Source organism: Typopeltis vanoorti, chromosome 20 (assembly GCF_054136105.1).
Source record: "Typopeltis vanoorti isolate ZY-2024b chromosome 20, IOZ_Tvanoo_1.0, whole genome shotgun sequence".
Classification (NCBI taxonomy): Eukaryota; Metazoa; Arthropoda; class Arachnida; order Uropygi; family Thelyphonidae; genus Typopeltis; species Typopeltis vanoorti.
In genome coordinates, this window is record NC_143568.1 from 15001131 (window position 1) to 15015214 (window position 14084).

Genomic DNA, 14084 nt, shown 5'->3' on the forward strand with positions numbered 1-14084 from the left:
ACCTTTCAACATCAGTTGCATTCAAATTGGTCAAGACTGTCCGTCACATTTTAAGATCGCCAAAAGACATTAATCCTTTTTCAAACACACTGGAGTGTACAACATCCCATTTTCTTGTGGTTTAAACAATATAGGACAGAAGTCAAGAAGCCTCGAAATCCCCAAAAAAAAGACATATAGGAGATGTTAATAACAACAGAACAGACAACTCAGGTCTAGCCCATCATTTCGTGATTACTAACCATACCATTGATTGGGATAGCAGCTCCATGCCTTACCTAGAAGAAGATTTACGTTGCAGAAATTTCAAAGAAGCCATTGTAGTCCTCCGTTCTGGAGAAAATCTTAACAGAAACCAGGGAATGATAATAGCTGACATATGGAAAACCTTAATAAGATCACTTAGTCTGCCAGAATTTAATTTCGCTCAAAACTACAGAACGTGCTCTCATAACAGTGACTAACACAACATGCTTCATGCGTGTAATGTTATACGTTCTGTTTTAATGTTTAATTTATATGATAGTGTTACTCCATTTTCTCTGCACTAGCTACTTTGAGTTTTTTCTCTTACCATTATAAGCCCTGAAGAAGCTAGACTGCCCTATCAGCAAAACTTGTTAGTATTAGATGTTTATAAATCATGGTCAATATATTACAATTTAATTATATGTTTGAATGACCAAATATAACCTAAACAATGAACAAACTCGATGAATGATATGAAGCAAAAGGTACGTTATTTTGAGAAACTCAAATGTAAAAAAGCTAGACTTCTAAACAATCTAACTTTCTTAAAAAGATGCAGAAACTTTAACATTATTCCCAAGTTTTTAACATTCAAAGAACAATTCCACTCAAGAATAGCGAAAAGAATATATATACTAAGGCATTCCTGGCCCTACTACATGAAAGAATACAACACGTAACAGTTGAACTTAACAGAATAGATCTTTCATGCTTCCGACTTTTTGAAGTTATTTCTAATAACATAGAGAGCATCTTATGGACACTTCTAGATTAGTTGATTTACAACAGTTTCAAGAAAGCTTTTCTAATTAGTAAAAAAACTCTAAAAAATTCAACACACTATATGAAAAGTATTACAACTCCGGAACTAGCCTCCCTGATGAAAAAGTGAGTTTTAACCTTTTGGACCATTTCTAGGTTTTGTCTATCATTCTTCTTCTTCATGTAGTTTCCTCAGTGAGAGGGTGCAGCACCATGTCCTTCCAGTTCTCTCTGTTGGTGGCTTTCCTTTTTGTTTCTGCATAGCCATGTGATCCTGTCCGTGATCTTATATCTTCAAGCCATGTCCTTCGTTTTGGAGATATAGACTGGAAGGAGGAAAGATCACCTGGCATCAGAAGGAAATGGAATTTATACACTTACTGAGAGATAGTTACTTGCGATAATTAAAACGCTATAATTATATGATGTAAATGAGACATTATATCGAGCAGTTCATAGTCTATATTTAAGTTGTAAGTCAATAGTTAGCATTGAAGGAGGTAAAGGGAAATGGTTTGATGTATAAGGAGGATCATAAGAGGAAAGTGGCATTCAACCTGGTATAAAAAATTGGAGATGTTAATCTCAGCTCACTCTGTTATGTTGGTGATCTTATACTCTTAAATAAATTTAGTACAGGTCTGCAAGATTCCTTAACTAAACTGAATAATTTCTCTAACAAATTTGTCATAAAAAATCAGCACTGAAAAGATACTCTGAAAATAAGACAGGAACAATGAAAACATCGACTGCATTCTGAATAGGAAACCTATAGAATAAATAAAATATTTCAGCTATTTAGACAAGATTTTAGCAAAGATCGATGACTCTTTGCACTCCCTGGAGGTGGCAAATAATAATAATAATGGTATGTTGGGGAATGAACACAAAAAATTATATGAAATAAGAGAGAATTAGTTAAAACACAAAGCTAGCTATATACAAGACATTGTTTTTAACTTATGGATCTAAGAGCTGGATTAGAAACAAGTTGCTCGATCAAAGACTTTGAGACCACAGAGGCATCAGAAGGCATCATTTGAAGAATCATATTACAAATGAAGATATTATGAATGAACTTGAGATGGCTGGCATTCAGGAATTTGTGAGCAGATCTAATCTCAAGTACCATGGCCGCATCAGAATGGAAGAAGAAAAGTTAGCAAAACAGTTTGATGCAAGAATAGCAGGAAAAAGACCCACAGGAAGACCAGTATCTAGATGGATTTGATACTTAGAAGACCAAAGTATAGAGTTTAACAGTATTATAATCTTAACAGATAATACTTATTTGGAGGGAAATTATAAATGGGAAGTTTGTGATGTAAACTTTTCATGTAGTACTCTCACAGTATTCTTTGAGAGTATATATATCATCAATTTGATAATGACACACACACCATTGCCACCTTGCATTATACAGAATATGATCGATATGCACTGTGGTTATATACACAAACTTACTGAATCTGTCCAACATCCAGTCACCTCTCCAACTCCCTAATCTATAATCCAACACTGTCTGTTCCATTTCAGTTACCAGTTTGTCATGTGACAGTCTATGAAAGGTCTTTGAAAAATCTAAACATGCCATTGTATACAAGCCTCTGTACTTGGTTGGTTTTGATGAGCCCTTTGGTTGGAAAGACCTGAGTTTGAATCCCATCTATAATGCAAGGAACCTTTATCGGGGCTTTTCAGTTAAAGAGGAGTTAGCCCAGTCTCATATGAAGGTGGTTTTTTTTTTTTTCCCTCCCAGAAACTTGGGGCCTTTTTGTCCCTCAAGACAGGCAGACAAGTCTATTTTTCCTAATCAAAAATCCCAAGTTTCTGGGTGGAAAAACCCTCCACTTCCATATGCTGGCTAACTCACCTTTGACTGAAAAGCCCTGATAAAGATTCCTCCCATCATAGACAGAATTCAAACCCTGGTCTTTCCAACCAGTACTGTATATATATATATATATATATATATATCTTTTGTTTTTTCAGAGAATTTTTCACCTTATAGTACATAAGCAGATTGCTAAAATATGACCTCCATTTAATAAACCCATTCTGACCCTCAGAAAAACTGCTATTATGAACCCATTTCTGAATCCTAGCCCTCACAATCTCTCCATCATATTGACCACAACTACAGACTCAGTGACAGGCTTATTATGTTCAGCCTCATCACCCTTTTACAAAGTGGTACAATTTCATCCTCTTTCCAGTTCTCTGAGAGCCTTCCTTTTAGACATGTGGCAATATACTGAAAGGTCCTACTACCTTATTAACATCGGGTTTACTTAATTCTTCATATTCTTCCTGCTCATTCACCATCAGTTCCTCCTCCACATACCTTCTACAATCACGGTATCACTCAGTACGCTTCTTATAGTAACTTCTCTTGAGTTGATTCACATTAAAACCATTTGAATGCAATCTATCTTTTATACAGTTCCATTCATTATTTTTGCTTGCCATTTCAGCTTATCCTTGTCCTACTTAGAGAACACACCAACTACCTTTCCTACTACACTATTGTCTTTCACTCTCCTTGGTAGTCTCCTGATATCTATCCTCACATTCTCCCTGTTCCCAATCAAATCATTTATTACCATTCACTAACTCCTTATTCCCACAACCACCACTAATTCTCTCATATGCTTCTCATATCCAACATATCTTTAGTAATGAAATCATCATCTCCAAGAATGCCAGCTATTCTTGAGTTATTTGCCACCTCTTTCTCTGCTATCTTTCATTTTATTCTTTCATACCCTTCCATTCTTATCCACCAAATGTCTGATCTCGTTTTGCAAATATCTCATCTCATTTTTCATCTTAATCATCTCATTTTTCAAGTCTTGCATTCCAGCATCATACCTTATTTTGTACAACAGCAGTGATGCTCACATTCTTTCTGTCATTCATGCTTGCTTCATTCCAAAATCACGCTTACTTTTGTTCCTTCTGTACTCAGTCATATTCTCTTGTTCACCCTCCTAGCTATTACTTTACATTCTGCATTCAGTCGCTACACAAACACATTCTTTCCTTCACACTCTCCCACACACACATACATACTATACTCGTGACATTGAACCATCTTCAAAACATTATGCAGCTCATTAAATTCGATCTTCATGCTACACGTGGTGTGTACTTCTCATTCTCTCACTGCCATTTTGCCTTCATTTATCATAAGCTGCAATCACACAAAAGAATGCAAATAAGCCTCCCAACAATCTTAAAGGCTACATGCTCACTCGTGTAGCTATCAAAAAACTTTGGGAAAAAAAAAAAACTTGGCCTGAGCAGTCTTATCATTAGTCTTCCTCCTAGTTAAAAAAAGATTTTAGATTGAACATATGAGTGGAGTTTTTTTTTTTTTTTTAATGCTAATAGCATGCAAAGTATTGCACTTCGATGTGCAAAAATGCAAAACTGCATCTGCATTGATGGATGCTCTAAGAGGCAGATGGTGAAGAATGAAGAGGTGATTGGACTAGAGGCTTGAAGTTCAGGACATATTGCAAGTGTTGTGAAAACTACACATCTCCTCTTTAATGTGCATCCCACCCACATAAGGTTGCAAACATGTAGTTAGTATTGTCGGTTGGCTAATGTTTAGATAATCTGAATCTAAACTTTTGGCACTAAGGAGCCAAACCTGGACATTTTTCACACCACTTGAAATAAGGTAGAACAGTTGATTTAAACTTGGTTATTTAAAAATTAAAGGAGAATTTCATGTAAGTAGTAGAGCTTTTGCATAAACTGAATAAAAATTCACCAGTGCCAAATCTGAGAAATCAGCGCAGATGCTAAAAGAGTGTTCAGCTGAACTTGCTGTGCCATTAACCCAGCTGTATAATTTGAATCTCAGCACAAGGAAGAACAGCATGAAAGGCTGTTACATAAAATATGGGATTAGATTGGTGTCTGTTTGGTGATTAGGTTGTATCTGTGATGAGTAAGCTACTATAAACCAGTGCTTCAGCATTTATCGCTACTGCAAGAGTTTCCCATCCAAAATAAACATCAAACGGAAATCTTAACAGTGGGCACTAAGGAGCCAATGACTTCAGCACAACCTGTGAGTACTTTTAATGCATCAAATTAGTTATATTTTGATCTAAAATCCAGCCACATGCAATTGCTCACTATGCCTACCATGTGAAGCAAAGATGGCGGCAACAAAAGCCAATGATGAACAAGCACCCCGTGTCTCACTAGCGTAGCGCTGTTGATTGCTGACAAACCCACAAAGTGCCGCAGCTGTAAAATTGATATCAGTTATAAAAAAAAGGGGGTATAAAGTGTGAGTGCTGTTGCTACTGGATACATGTTTCCTGCACAAAAATGGACGAGTCAGCGCACAAGATATATATCGACCTTAACCAGCCCTATTTCTGTTCGCGGTGCCTCCCGTATGTAAAACAGCTCCCAAACTTAGGCAAATGAATTGAAAATCTCAAACAGCACATCAGTGCTATGAATGAAACTCTTTCCTCCAAAATACGAGCACTAGAAACCAAGTTTGAATCAACTGACAATCAGTGCCGCTACGCAAGTACACCCTTTCCATGAATGAACTCAGTGACCTAATCACATCAACAGTCACGATTCGATGGAGGCCAAAAATAAAAAAATTCAATGCCATTATTTTGAACTTTCCGGAAAAGCACTAAAAGAAGACATCAAATTATCAGAAGAATGGTTATGATTATTGCTTCCGACCTTCCAACCCAAATACGTGCAATGAACTTGTAACCAAAGTAATCCTCACTGGCATGGAAACATGCATTCCCTGTGGTACTCGAACCCTAACTAAACCTGGTTTTCCAAAAGATGCGCGAAGGCTGTACAAATGAAAAACCAAACATACTACTGGCTCAAATCAAGAACTCCATCTTCCTCTAGAACTTATACCCAATCCTGAAATAAATGCAAAAAAAAAAAAAACAATTAATGCTTCCAAAACAGAGTTCAAAAGAGCAAAAAGCAGGAAATTAGCAGCCTGTCCAAATGGCAGCCGAGCCTTTTGGTCTCTCACCAAAACAATCAGTCGTAACTTCTACCCAACACTGTTCCCACCCTTATCATAGATGATGCAGTGGAATCAGATGGCTCCATTGCATCATCGCCTACAGAAAAGGCCAATCTCCTGGCCTCACACTTTGCTTCCAACATGCATAATTGACAATGGCAAATGTCCCCAATCATTCCAGTTGCCCAACAACATACAATGCCGACTATGTCCTTTTGCCAGAAAGAGATCAGTAAAATACTGTCCAAATTAGACACAAAAAAATCTCCTGGCCCTGATGGCATTCATCCAATTGTCCTGAAGGTTCTTGCACCAGAACTGACTCCTGTCCTATGTCACCTATGTATATATGTATAAAAAATTAGTTTGAATGACTATATACCGAGAATGAAAAAGAAAAGATTTAATGTTAAGATACTACTAGTTTCATTGAATAAATCAACTTCTTCAGGTTGATTTATTCACGGGCAAAGAATTATATAAAATAACAGAGTGATAAAATTACATCAACAGATCTAGTATAAAACACAATAGTACATTTTAAAACAGGAATGCTTGCTGGAGTTCCAATTGAAGTTGACAATGTACGTGAGCTGTCACGAGTGCACCAATACGGGACAGTGGCAATGTGTGCATCAGAAACATTGTAGCTTAGGCTGTTGTTAATATGGGATGAATCGAACAATACATCAAGATAAGGGTGGGACAAAGGGACCTCTGCATTTCATGTATACTAATGTCAGGAGTATTAGGAACAAGAAGGAAGAATTTTTGGCCTCGGTTGGCTCTTCTTGGCCACAGGTTATTGGCATTAGTGAAACATGGCTGACGGAAGATATAGTTTGTGGGATAGAATGTGTGGGTTATAGTGTGTTTAGGAGGGACAGAGAGAATAAAATGGGGGGAGAGCGTTATTGATGATAGCTGATGAACTGCAGCCAAGGAGAATTGAAGTTGTATTGCAGGATAGTGAAAAGAGCTCATTTGAGGCTATTTGGTGTGAGATTGAGACTGGCAGAACAAAATATACAGTTGGGTGTTGCTATAGACCAGGTGATGGAATAGATGGTGGAGATAGTATGCATAAGCAAATTGATGAAATGAGTGGAAGGAGGGTAATTATTATGGAGGATTTTCAACTATGGTAACATTGATTGGAAGGAGGAGAGGACACGTGAGGAAGGAAATGGATTTTATTCAATTATTAACGGATAACTATCTGAGACAGCATGTAATTGAAAATACTAAGGGTTTAAGAGTGCTTGACCTGGTAATAGCATCTGAGAATTTGACTGTAATGAATGACCATGTTGCCACCTATTGGTGAGAGTGATCGTAAGGTCTTGACCTGGGAGGTGGCTAAAGGTGTGGAATTTTTGATTAAGACAGGGTATATGTGGAATTGACGTGCTGGCAAGTATGACAAGCTTAGGAGATTGCTTGGTTCGGTGCCATGACATGTAAAACTGCAAAGGCTGAATGTTGATAGGGCATGGGAAGTGGTCAAGGAGCATTTGCAGGAGGTTATGGCTGACTGTATACCTAGGGTCTGAATAGTAAAATAAGTAGAGGGTTAAATGGATGAATAACACCATTAAGCTTGAGCTGCAAAAAAAAGAAACAACTGTGGAGGAAATTTAAAGAGAAAGGTGACCTGCAGGCACACGAACGGTGTAAAGTGCAGGCCAGAAGGCTAACGAGTGTGGTAAAAAAAGCAAAAGCGGATTATGAAAGGAAACTAGCTATGCAAGCTAAAGAGAATCACAAACAGTTTTTTCAATATGCTGCAAGCAAAAAAAAAAAAACTGTACGCAGCAGAATGATTTTAAGGAATGCCGATGGTAAGGAGGTCACTGAGTCAGTTGATATAGTGGAATTACTGAGCGAGTACTTTGCAAGAGTATATTCATCCAGGTGGTGACATTGAATGAATGAAGGAACCATTAGTTTATACAGGAATTATGATGAATGAAGTGGAGGTGAATAGTCTATTACAGAACCTTAATGTGAATACATCTGTGGGATTGGATGGTATACCAGCACGGGTCTTACGTGAAACGGATAAAGAATTATCAGTGCCCTTAACCATGCTGTTTAAATCTGAGTCTCGGGTCTGGTTTAGTCCCGAAGGTGTGGAAAGAGGGGAAAATAGTTCCACTGCATAAAGGAGGATCCAAGACTACTGTTGCAAATTACCGTCCGATCAGCATATCAGGAGTCGTTGTCAACGTCTTGGAGAAAGTAGTCAAGGGAAAAATACAGGAATGGATTGATGACAATGAGATATTGTATGGGGGACAGCATGTCTTTGTGAAGGGTAGATCATGCCTCAGTAACTTGCTCAAGTTTTATAACACAGCAATGGCTGAACTGGATAAGGGTAATGGGTTTACAATGATACTGCTGGGCCTGGCTAAGGCCTTTGACAGGATACCACATGGAATTCTAATCCGTAAACTGCAACATATGGGAATGGATATAGGGTTGGTGAGATGGATAGGTGGATGGTTGATGGAGAGATATCAGAGAGTAGTTTATTCAGAAGTAGAGTCCAAAAGACGACCTGTGACTAGTGGTGTGCCGCAGGGTTCTGTTCTTGGACCATTGCTGTTTAATTTGTTCATTAACGATATAGGGAAGGATCTAAGAGGAACAGTTCATTTGTTCGCTGATGACGCAAAGTTGGGTAGGGCAATAGTGAATGCAGAAGATGTCAAAACCTTGTAAAGATGATTTGGATAGATTGGAGTTCTGGGCTAAGGAGAATGGATGTCAATTTAATGTGACAAAATGTAAGGTTATGCATTTTGGGGTGAAAAGATTAGCAGCAGTATATCACATTGGTGGAACTGTACTCCAGGAAATTGATGAGGTCAGGGACTTGGGAATGTTGGTAGATAGGGAGATGAAGTTTAGGGGACACATTGCAAAAGTGGCTAAATCAGCTCATCAACTCACTTGGTTGTTGAAAAATACTTTGACGAGCAGAGACAAGCAAGTTATTGTACCTCTGTACCGAGCCTTGATAAGACTTCATCTCGACTACTATGCCCAGATTTGGTCACCTATTTTTCTTCTTGATGTGGAGGAGGTGAAGAGGATCCAGAGGTGAGTGACCAAGATGATAGCAGGTCTATGGAATGAACCTTATGAGAACAGTTTGAAGATTTGTGAGTTGCAGAAATTGATTGATAGGTGGAAAAAGGGAGATATGATTGAGACATTCAAATTGCTGAAGGGTTTCTATAGGATTAATTCAGAGGATATTTTTGAGATTAGGACTGGTGGTGGGAGAACTAGGGGACATCTATGGAAGCTGGGCAAGAGTGTGGTTAGCAAGGGTGTTAGAGCTGGGTTCTTTACTTTTAGAGTGGTAAATGAGTAGAATAAGCTGCCAGAGTCTGTTGTGGGTGCTATGACAGTGAGTGAGTTCAAGGCAAGGTATGATAGATACTGTGAGAATGTCGAATAGTTGTGTGAACATGATGTTTAAGGCCTCCCTCGATGAGTCTAAGGACTCCCTGGAGTCTCCCGTAATAATAATAATTTCTCTAGATTCGATAATCTTTCTTTAGAGTTCATCATAACACACATGGATATTACAAGTTTGCGGCCAGTCTACGAGGTGTTGGCAGCCTTCATCCGATTCGATAGAGAAGAGAACATGGCTAGAGAGAGCGCTGGCCCTGGTCCTATTGTAGGATATGTCTCTTTGGTGTTCTTCCATATGTAAAAGGATGGATTTAGTTGTCTGGCCATAATGTGGTTTGCCACATTCACACAAAATCTTGTAGACTCCTGGATATTGAATAGGAAGATGTTTCACTTTAGGTCTACTTAGTATGGAGCAAAGTTTTGGAAACATAGTGAAGCAAGTTCTAATGTTGAATTTCTAAAGAATTTTTGCCAGTTTTGGGGGGAGAGAGAGCTGATGTATGGCAACGATATAAAAACTCTTGGGGGAGAAGAATCTTCAATAGCAGTTGAGCGATGGAAAGAGAAAAATTTATCAATCTTATTAAGAGAGAAACCACTGTTAACAAAAGTCCTTTTTAGTAAATGGAGTTCATTTTCAATTTCTGTTTCATCGGTTAGTAAAGATCTGGCTTGATGTGCCAGGGTTGAAATAATACCAAATTTTTGCAGTGGGTAGTGATAGGAAGAAGCATGAAGGTATCTGTCTGTATGTGTGGGTTTTCTAAAAATTGAGATTTTGATATTTTCAGCGCATCTCGTAAGTTTCAAGTCCAGAAAGGGGAGACAGTTGTTGGATTCCAGTTTGTAGGTAAAATTGATTTTCTCATGAAACTTGTTAAGGTGGTCTAGAAAAAAATTGAGGTTGTTGACACTGTGTTCCCAGATGAGGAATACATCGTCTATATAACAATACCATATTTTGGGTTTAAGAGTCGAGGAATTAATTGCATTTTCTTAAAAATCCTTAAGAAATATGTCTGCAAGAATCGGAGAGAGCAGACTGAGCCAATCCTGAGTTCTGTTTATAAATCTTGTTTTCATATTTGAAGGATCCTGAATTTATACAGTGAGAAATAAGGAAAAGAATTTCTTGGATAGTTTGTTCTGGAGAAGATGGAGGACTTCTTGAGTAGGTACATTTGTGAAGAGAGAAACTATATTGAAACTTGCCATTAAATCTGATTTGTTGAGTTTGATGTCTTTGATTTTGGACACAAAATCAGCTGAATTTTTTATATGAAAAAAGGAAGTTCCAGATAGTTTTTTTAAAAAGAATGAGAGGTATTTAGATAGGTTGTAAGTAGGGGAGTTCTCCCTTTCTTATAAACCTTACTCCACACAACTCACTTCAACCCACAAAACATCAACCATCACTGCCCTCAATTCTGATCTCTGAGCCATCCTCGAATAGTGTTCAGAAAACCTAGTCAATTTCAATGCTAATAAGACCCAGTACTGTCTTATTTCTCAGAACCATTTTCTCTCAGTATTATTTTTGACAACACCCAAATTTCCAGATAATTGGAGATTTCCCTTCTTGGAATTACCCTGACATCAAGCCACTTCTGGCATAAATACATCAACTATTGCATCCTCAGCTTCAAAAAAATTAGAATTTCTCTTTCACTCAAGATGTTAATTCACCCCTGAACAGCTGTTAACCTTATACAAATCAAAAATTCACCCAACTATCGAGTACTGCTCTCACGTATGGAGTGGGATCCCAAAAATTCCCTCAATATAGAGGAGAGCAATCAAACTTATTAATGACCCATCTCTTACCAACTCACTCTCCCCCCCCCCCCCACTTTCACACAGACGATCGGTCTCTGCACTATGTGTATTCTACAAATATTTCCATGGAAAATGTTCATTTGAAATAACATCAATAATTCCCTCACTTAGTACTAAGCTCATTGGAACATGTGCAGCTGCTGCTCAACATCCCTTCATAGTGCACCTTGAAACCCACAGAACAAGTTTCTTCTCCTCCTCCTTCATCCCTGCACCTGCTGTGCTGTGGAACAGTCTTCCCCTTGTTGTGTTCCCCAGGGAATATAAAATACAGTCATTTAAATCAAATGTGAACAAGTACCTTCTTTCTCAATCCACCACCCATACACAGTACTAATGTACTATTGGTTGACCGATCAACCTCTTGTGCATGGGCTCAACATTAAAAAAAAAAAAAAGACTAAATTGTTTGTTTGGATAAAAGGATGGCTGGCTGACAGATACCAAGAAGTGGTGTATGGAGAGTCTGCAAGATTTAAGGTGACCAGTGGCATAATCCAGAGATATCCTTTGTTCATTGTTATTCAGTCTTTACATTAATGTACTTGCAAAATGGTTTGAAAAGGCCAGAATGGTTAGTCACTTCTGTGTGTTTAGATATACCTTGACTTATTATATTGTTGGGATTATATACTAGAAGAAACTAATCAGACTAGGAATCTGATTAGTAGTGTGAATGAATACAAGAAAAAGTATGATAATTGGTGTGGATGATATGTTGTCTCCCTCTGTTAGTCCCTGACTCCTTGGGGGTTTGTGGTAGTAATAATGTTTTTGGTGAATACTTTATAATTTAATTTATTGAAAATAGTTTCAGAAGAGATATATCAATCAATACTTGGATTTCATCCTTTTTTCATAAATTGATTTGATTATTTAATTGAATGCCATTTTTGCAGGGCTGGAATATTTTCGTAATGTTCTTCTTTTTGGCTCTTCCCAAGACCGTTATGTTCCCCTACACTCAGCTAGAATTGAGCTGTGTAAGCCTGCCATTAAAGATTCATCTCTCCAGGGTATGTTCAGAATTAATTGAATTAACTTTTCATCAACAGTTAACTTTGAAATTATTAATTAACATTTCAGCTTTTATAGCAATGTCATCATCAGAAATATATACGCACACAAAAAACATACAGGCTAATGAAATGTTGAACTGTGGCAAACTGATAAGAAACTAATAGGTTATATAGTTGCCTCCTATGGTTAAAAAGAGGGGGGGGGGGAGAATGCATCAAAATAATTAAGATATATATTTACAATCAACAAAGCATAATCACACAACAGGCTTGTATGCAACTGTGGTAAGTATTTTGTTTTCAGTGTTCCATATAAAAGTTAGCTAATGGAAACGGGGGGAGGGGGGACCATAGTTGTAAATGATGTGCTGTGTGTATGATAAAAGGACCTCCCAGGTGAGTCTTTGACTCCATTGGGGTCTTGTGTAATAATAATAATAATAATATTGGTGTGTTCTCTTTCTGGATATTAAAACATACTTGCTTGTCAGATAAACATTTCAACATTGGGAACCTGTTCCCACACTCTCATTAGCAATGATGAAGAAATTACCAAAGAATTAGTTTATTTTAATGACTTTTTTGGAAAAATGGATATCATAAAAAGATTCGTTCTAAACTTGGCTGAGTGGTTAGCATATCCACTCTCCAGCCAAAAGGCTGTGAGTTCGAATCCTGCCATGGGCATGGATGTTTATGATTGTCTGTGGAAAATACTAGTGGTGGTGGTAGGCAGTAGATGGCATTGGTGTAGTTGCAGTTAGTTGTAGTGATGGAGAGTTGTAGAGTAGGTGCCCTCCCTCGATGAGTCTTTGGACTCCCTGGAGGTGTTACGTAATAATAACAATAATAAACTCCTGTTCAGTACACCAGCATGCTGTGTTGAAGATAATAATGAAATGATAGGTTGTATTTTTCTCCCATATATCAGCACCATTACAACCAAGTTAGTAAAAATTCTCTAGAAATATAAGATCTGAACCACATTTATACCTTTAACCAAACCTTGATTCTTGCTTTGCCTGGTAAAACCACAACATAACAGCTTAAAGCAGTCAGTTGTGTGCTGTATTTGATTTGAATGTAGTGTCCATTGTTATGGACAAACCAATTTATAGAACTTTGTATGGAAGACCATGTTGGAGATATCACTTATGATAAATTCAGAACCTCAGCTCTATCCAGTCATACTCTTGACCCTGCTGATCTGACGACGACCAATCCTCCACACATCTAGTTAAATAGGATAGATCAGAACTCCTATATAGATGCTATTATGAGCTTGAGAAAAATATTGGAATCCAGAAAAAATGTTCTCTGTGCTGTTCACCTTAATGTAAATTTCATCTACAGTCTATGAGATTGTTACTCCTCTGCTATTCACCTGTGGCTGTTTATGATTTACTGATACTTGTCTGTGAAGATGACATTGATACTTTTTTATCCAGAATGGGGATTGGTGTAACTTGCAAAATTGCTAATTCTCTCTCTCTAGAGTTGTATATATGATTATACTATATGAAAAAACAAACAAAAAAAAACAGTAATTAAGTAAATAAATATTTTACAATCTTTATTCCATCTTTGTTCATGCCATTTATTTGTTTATATATTGTAAAAAATCAGCTTTTCTGTTTCTATTAAATGCTTTCTTGCTATTGAGGATGTTATGAAGATATACAAAAGGAAGAAAACATAGGCAAAAGAATAGCTCCTTGAAATATACTGATCAAAGAAATTTCAAG

General features: G+C 37.4%; 1 protein-coding gene across 1 annotated transcript in view; it reads left to right on the forward strand.

Moving 5' to 3' along the window:
- The window catches only part of LOC150095249 (protein FAM135A), a 455287-nt gene that overhangs the window by 438595 nt on the left and 2608 nt on the right, over positions 1 to 14084 (forward strand). The window contains exon 20 of the mRNA XM_090409881.1: positions 12220 to 12336. Within this exon, the coding sequence (XP_090266007.1) occupies positions 12220 to 12336 (117 nt within the window). The remainder of the gene's footprint in view (positions 1 to 12219; positions 12337 to 14084) is intronic.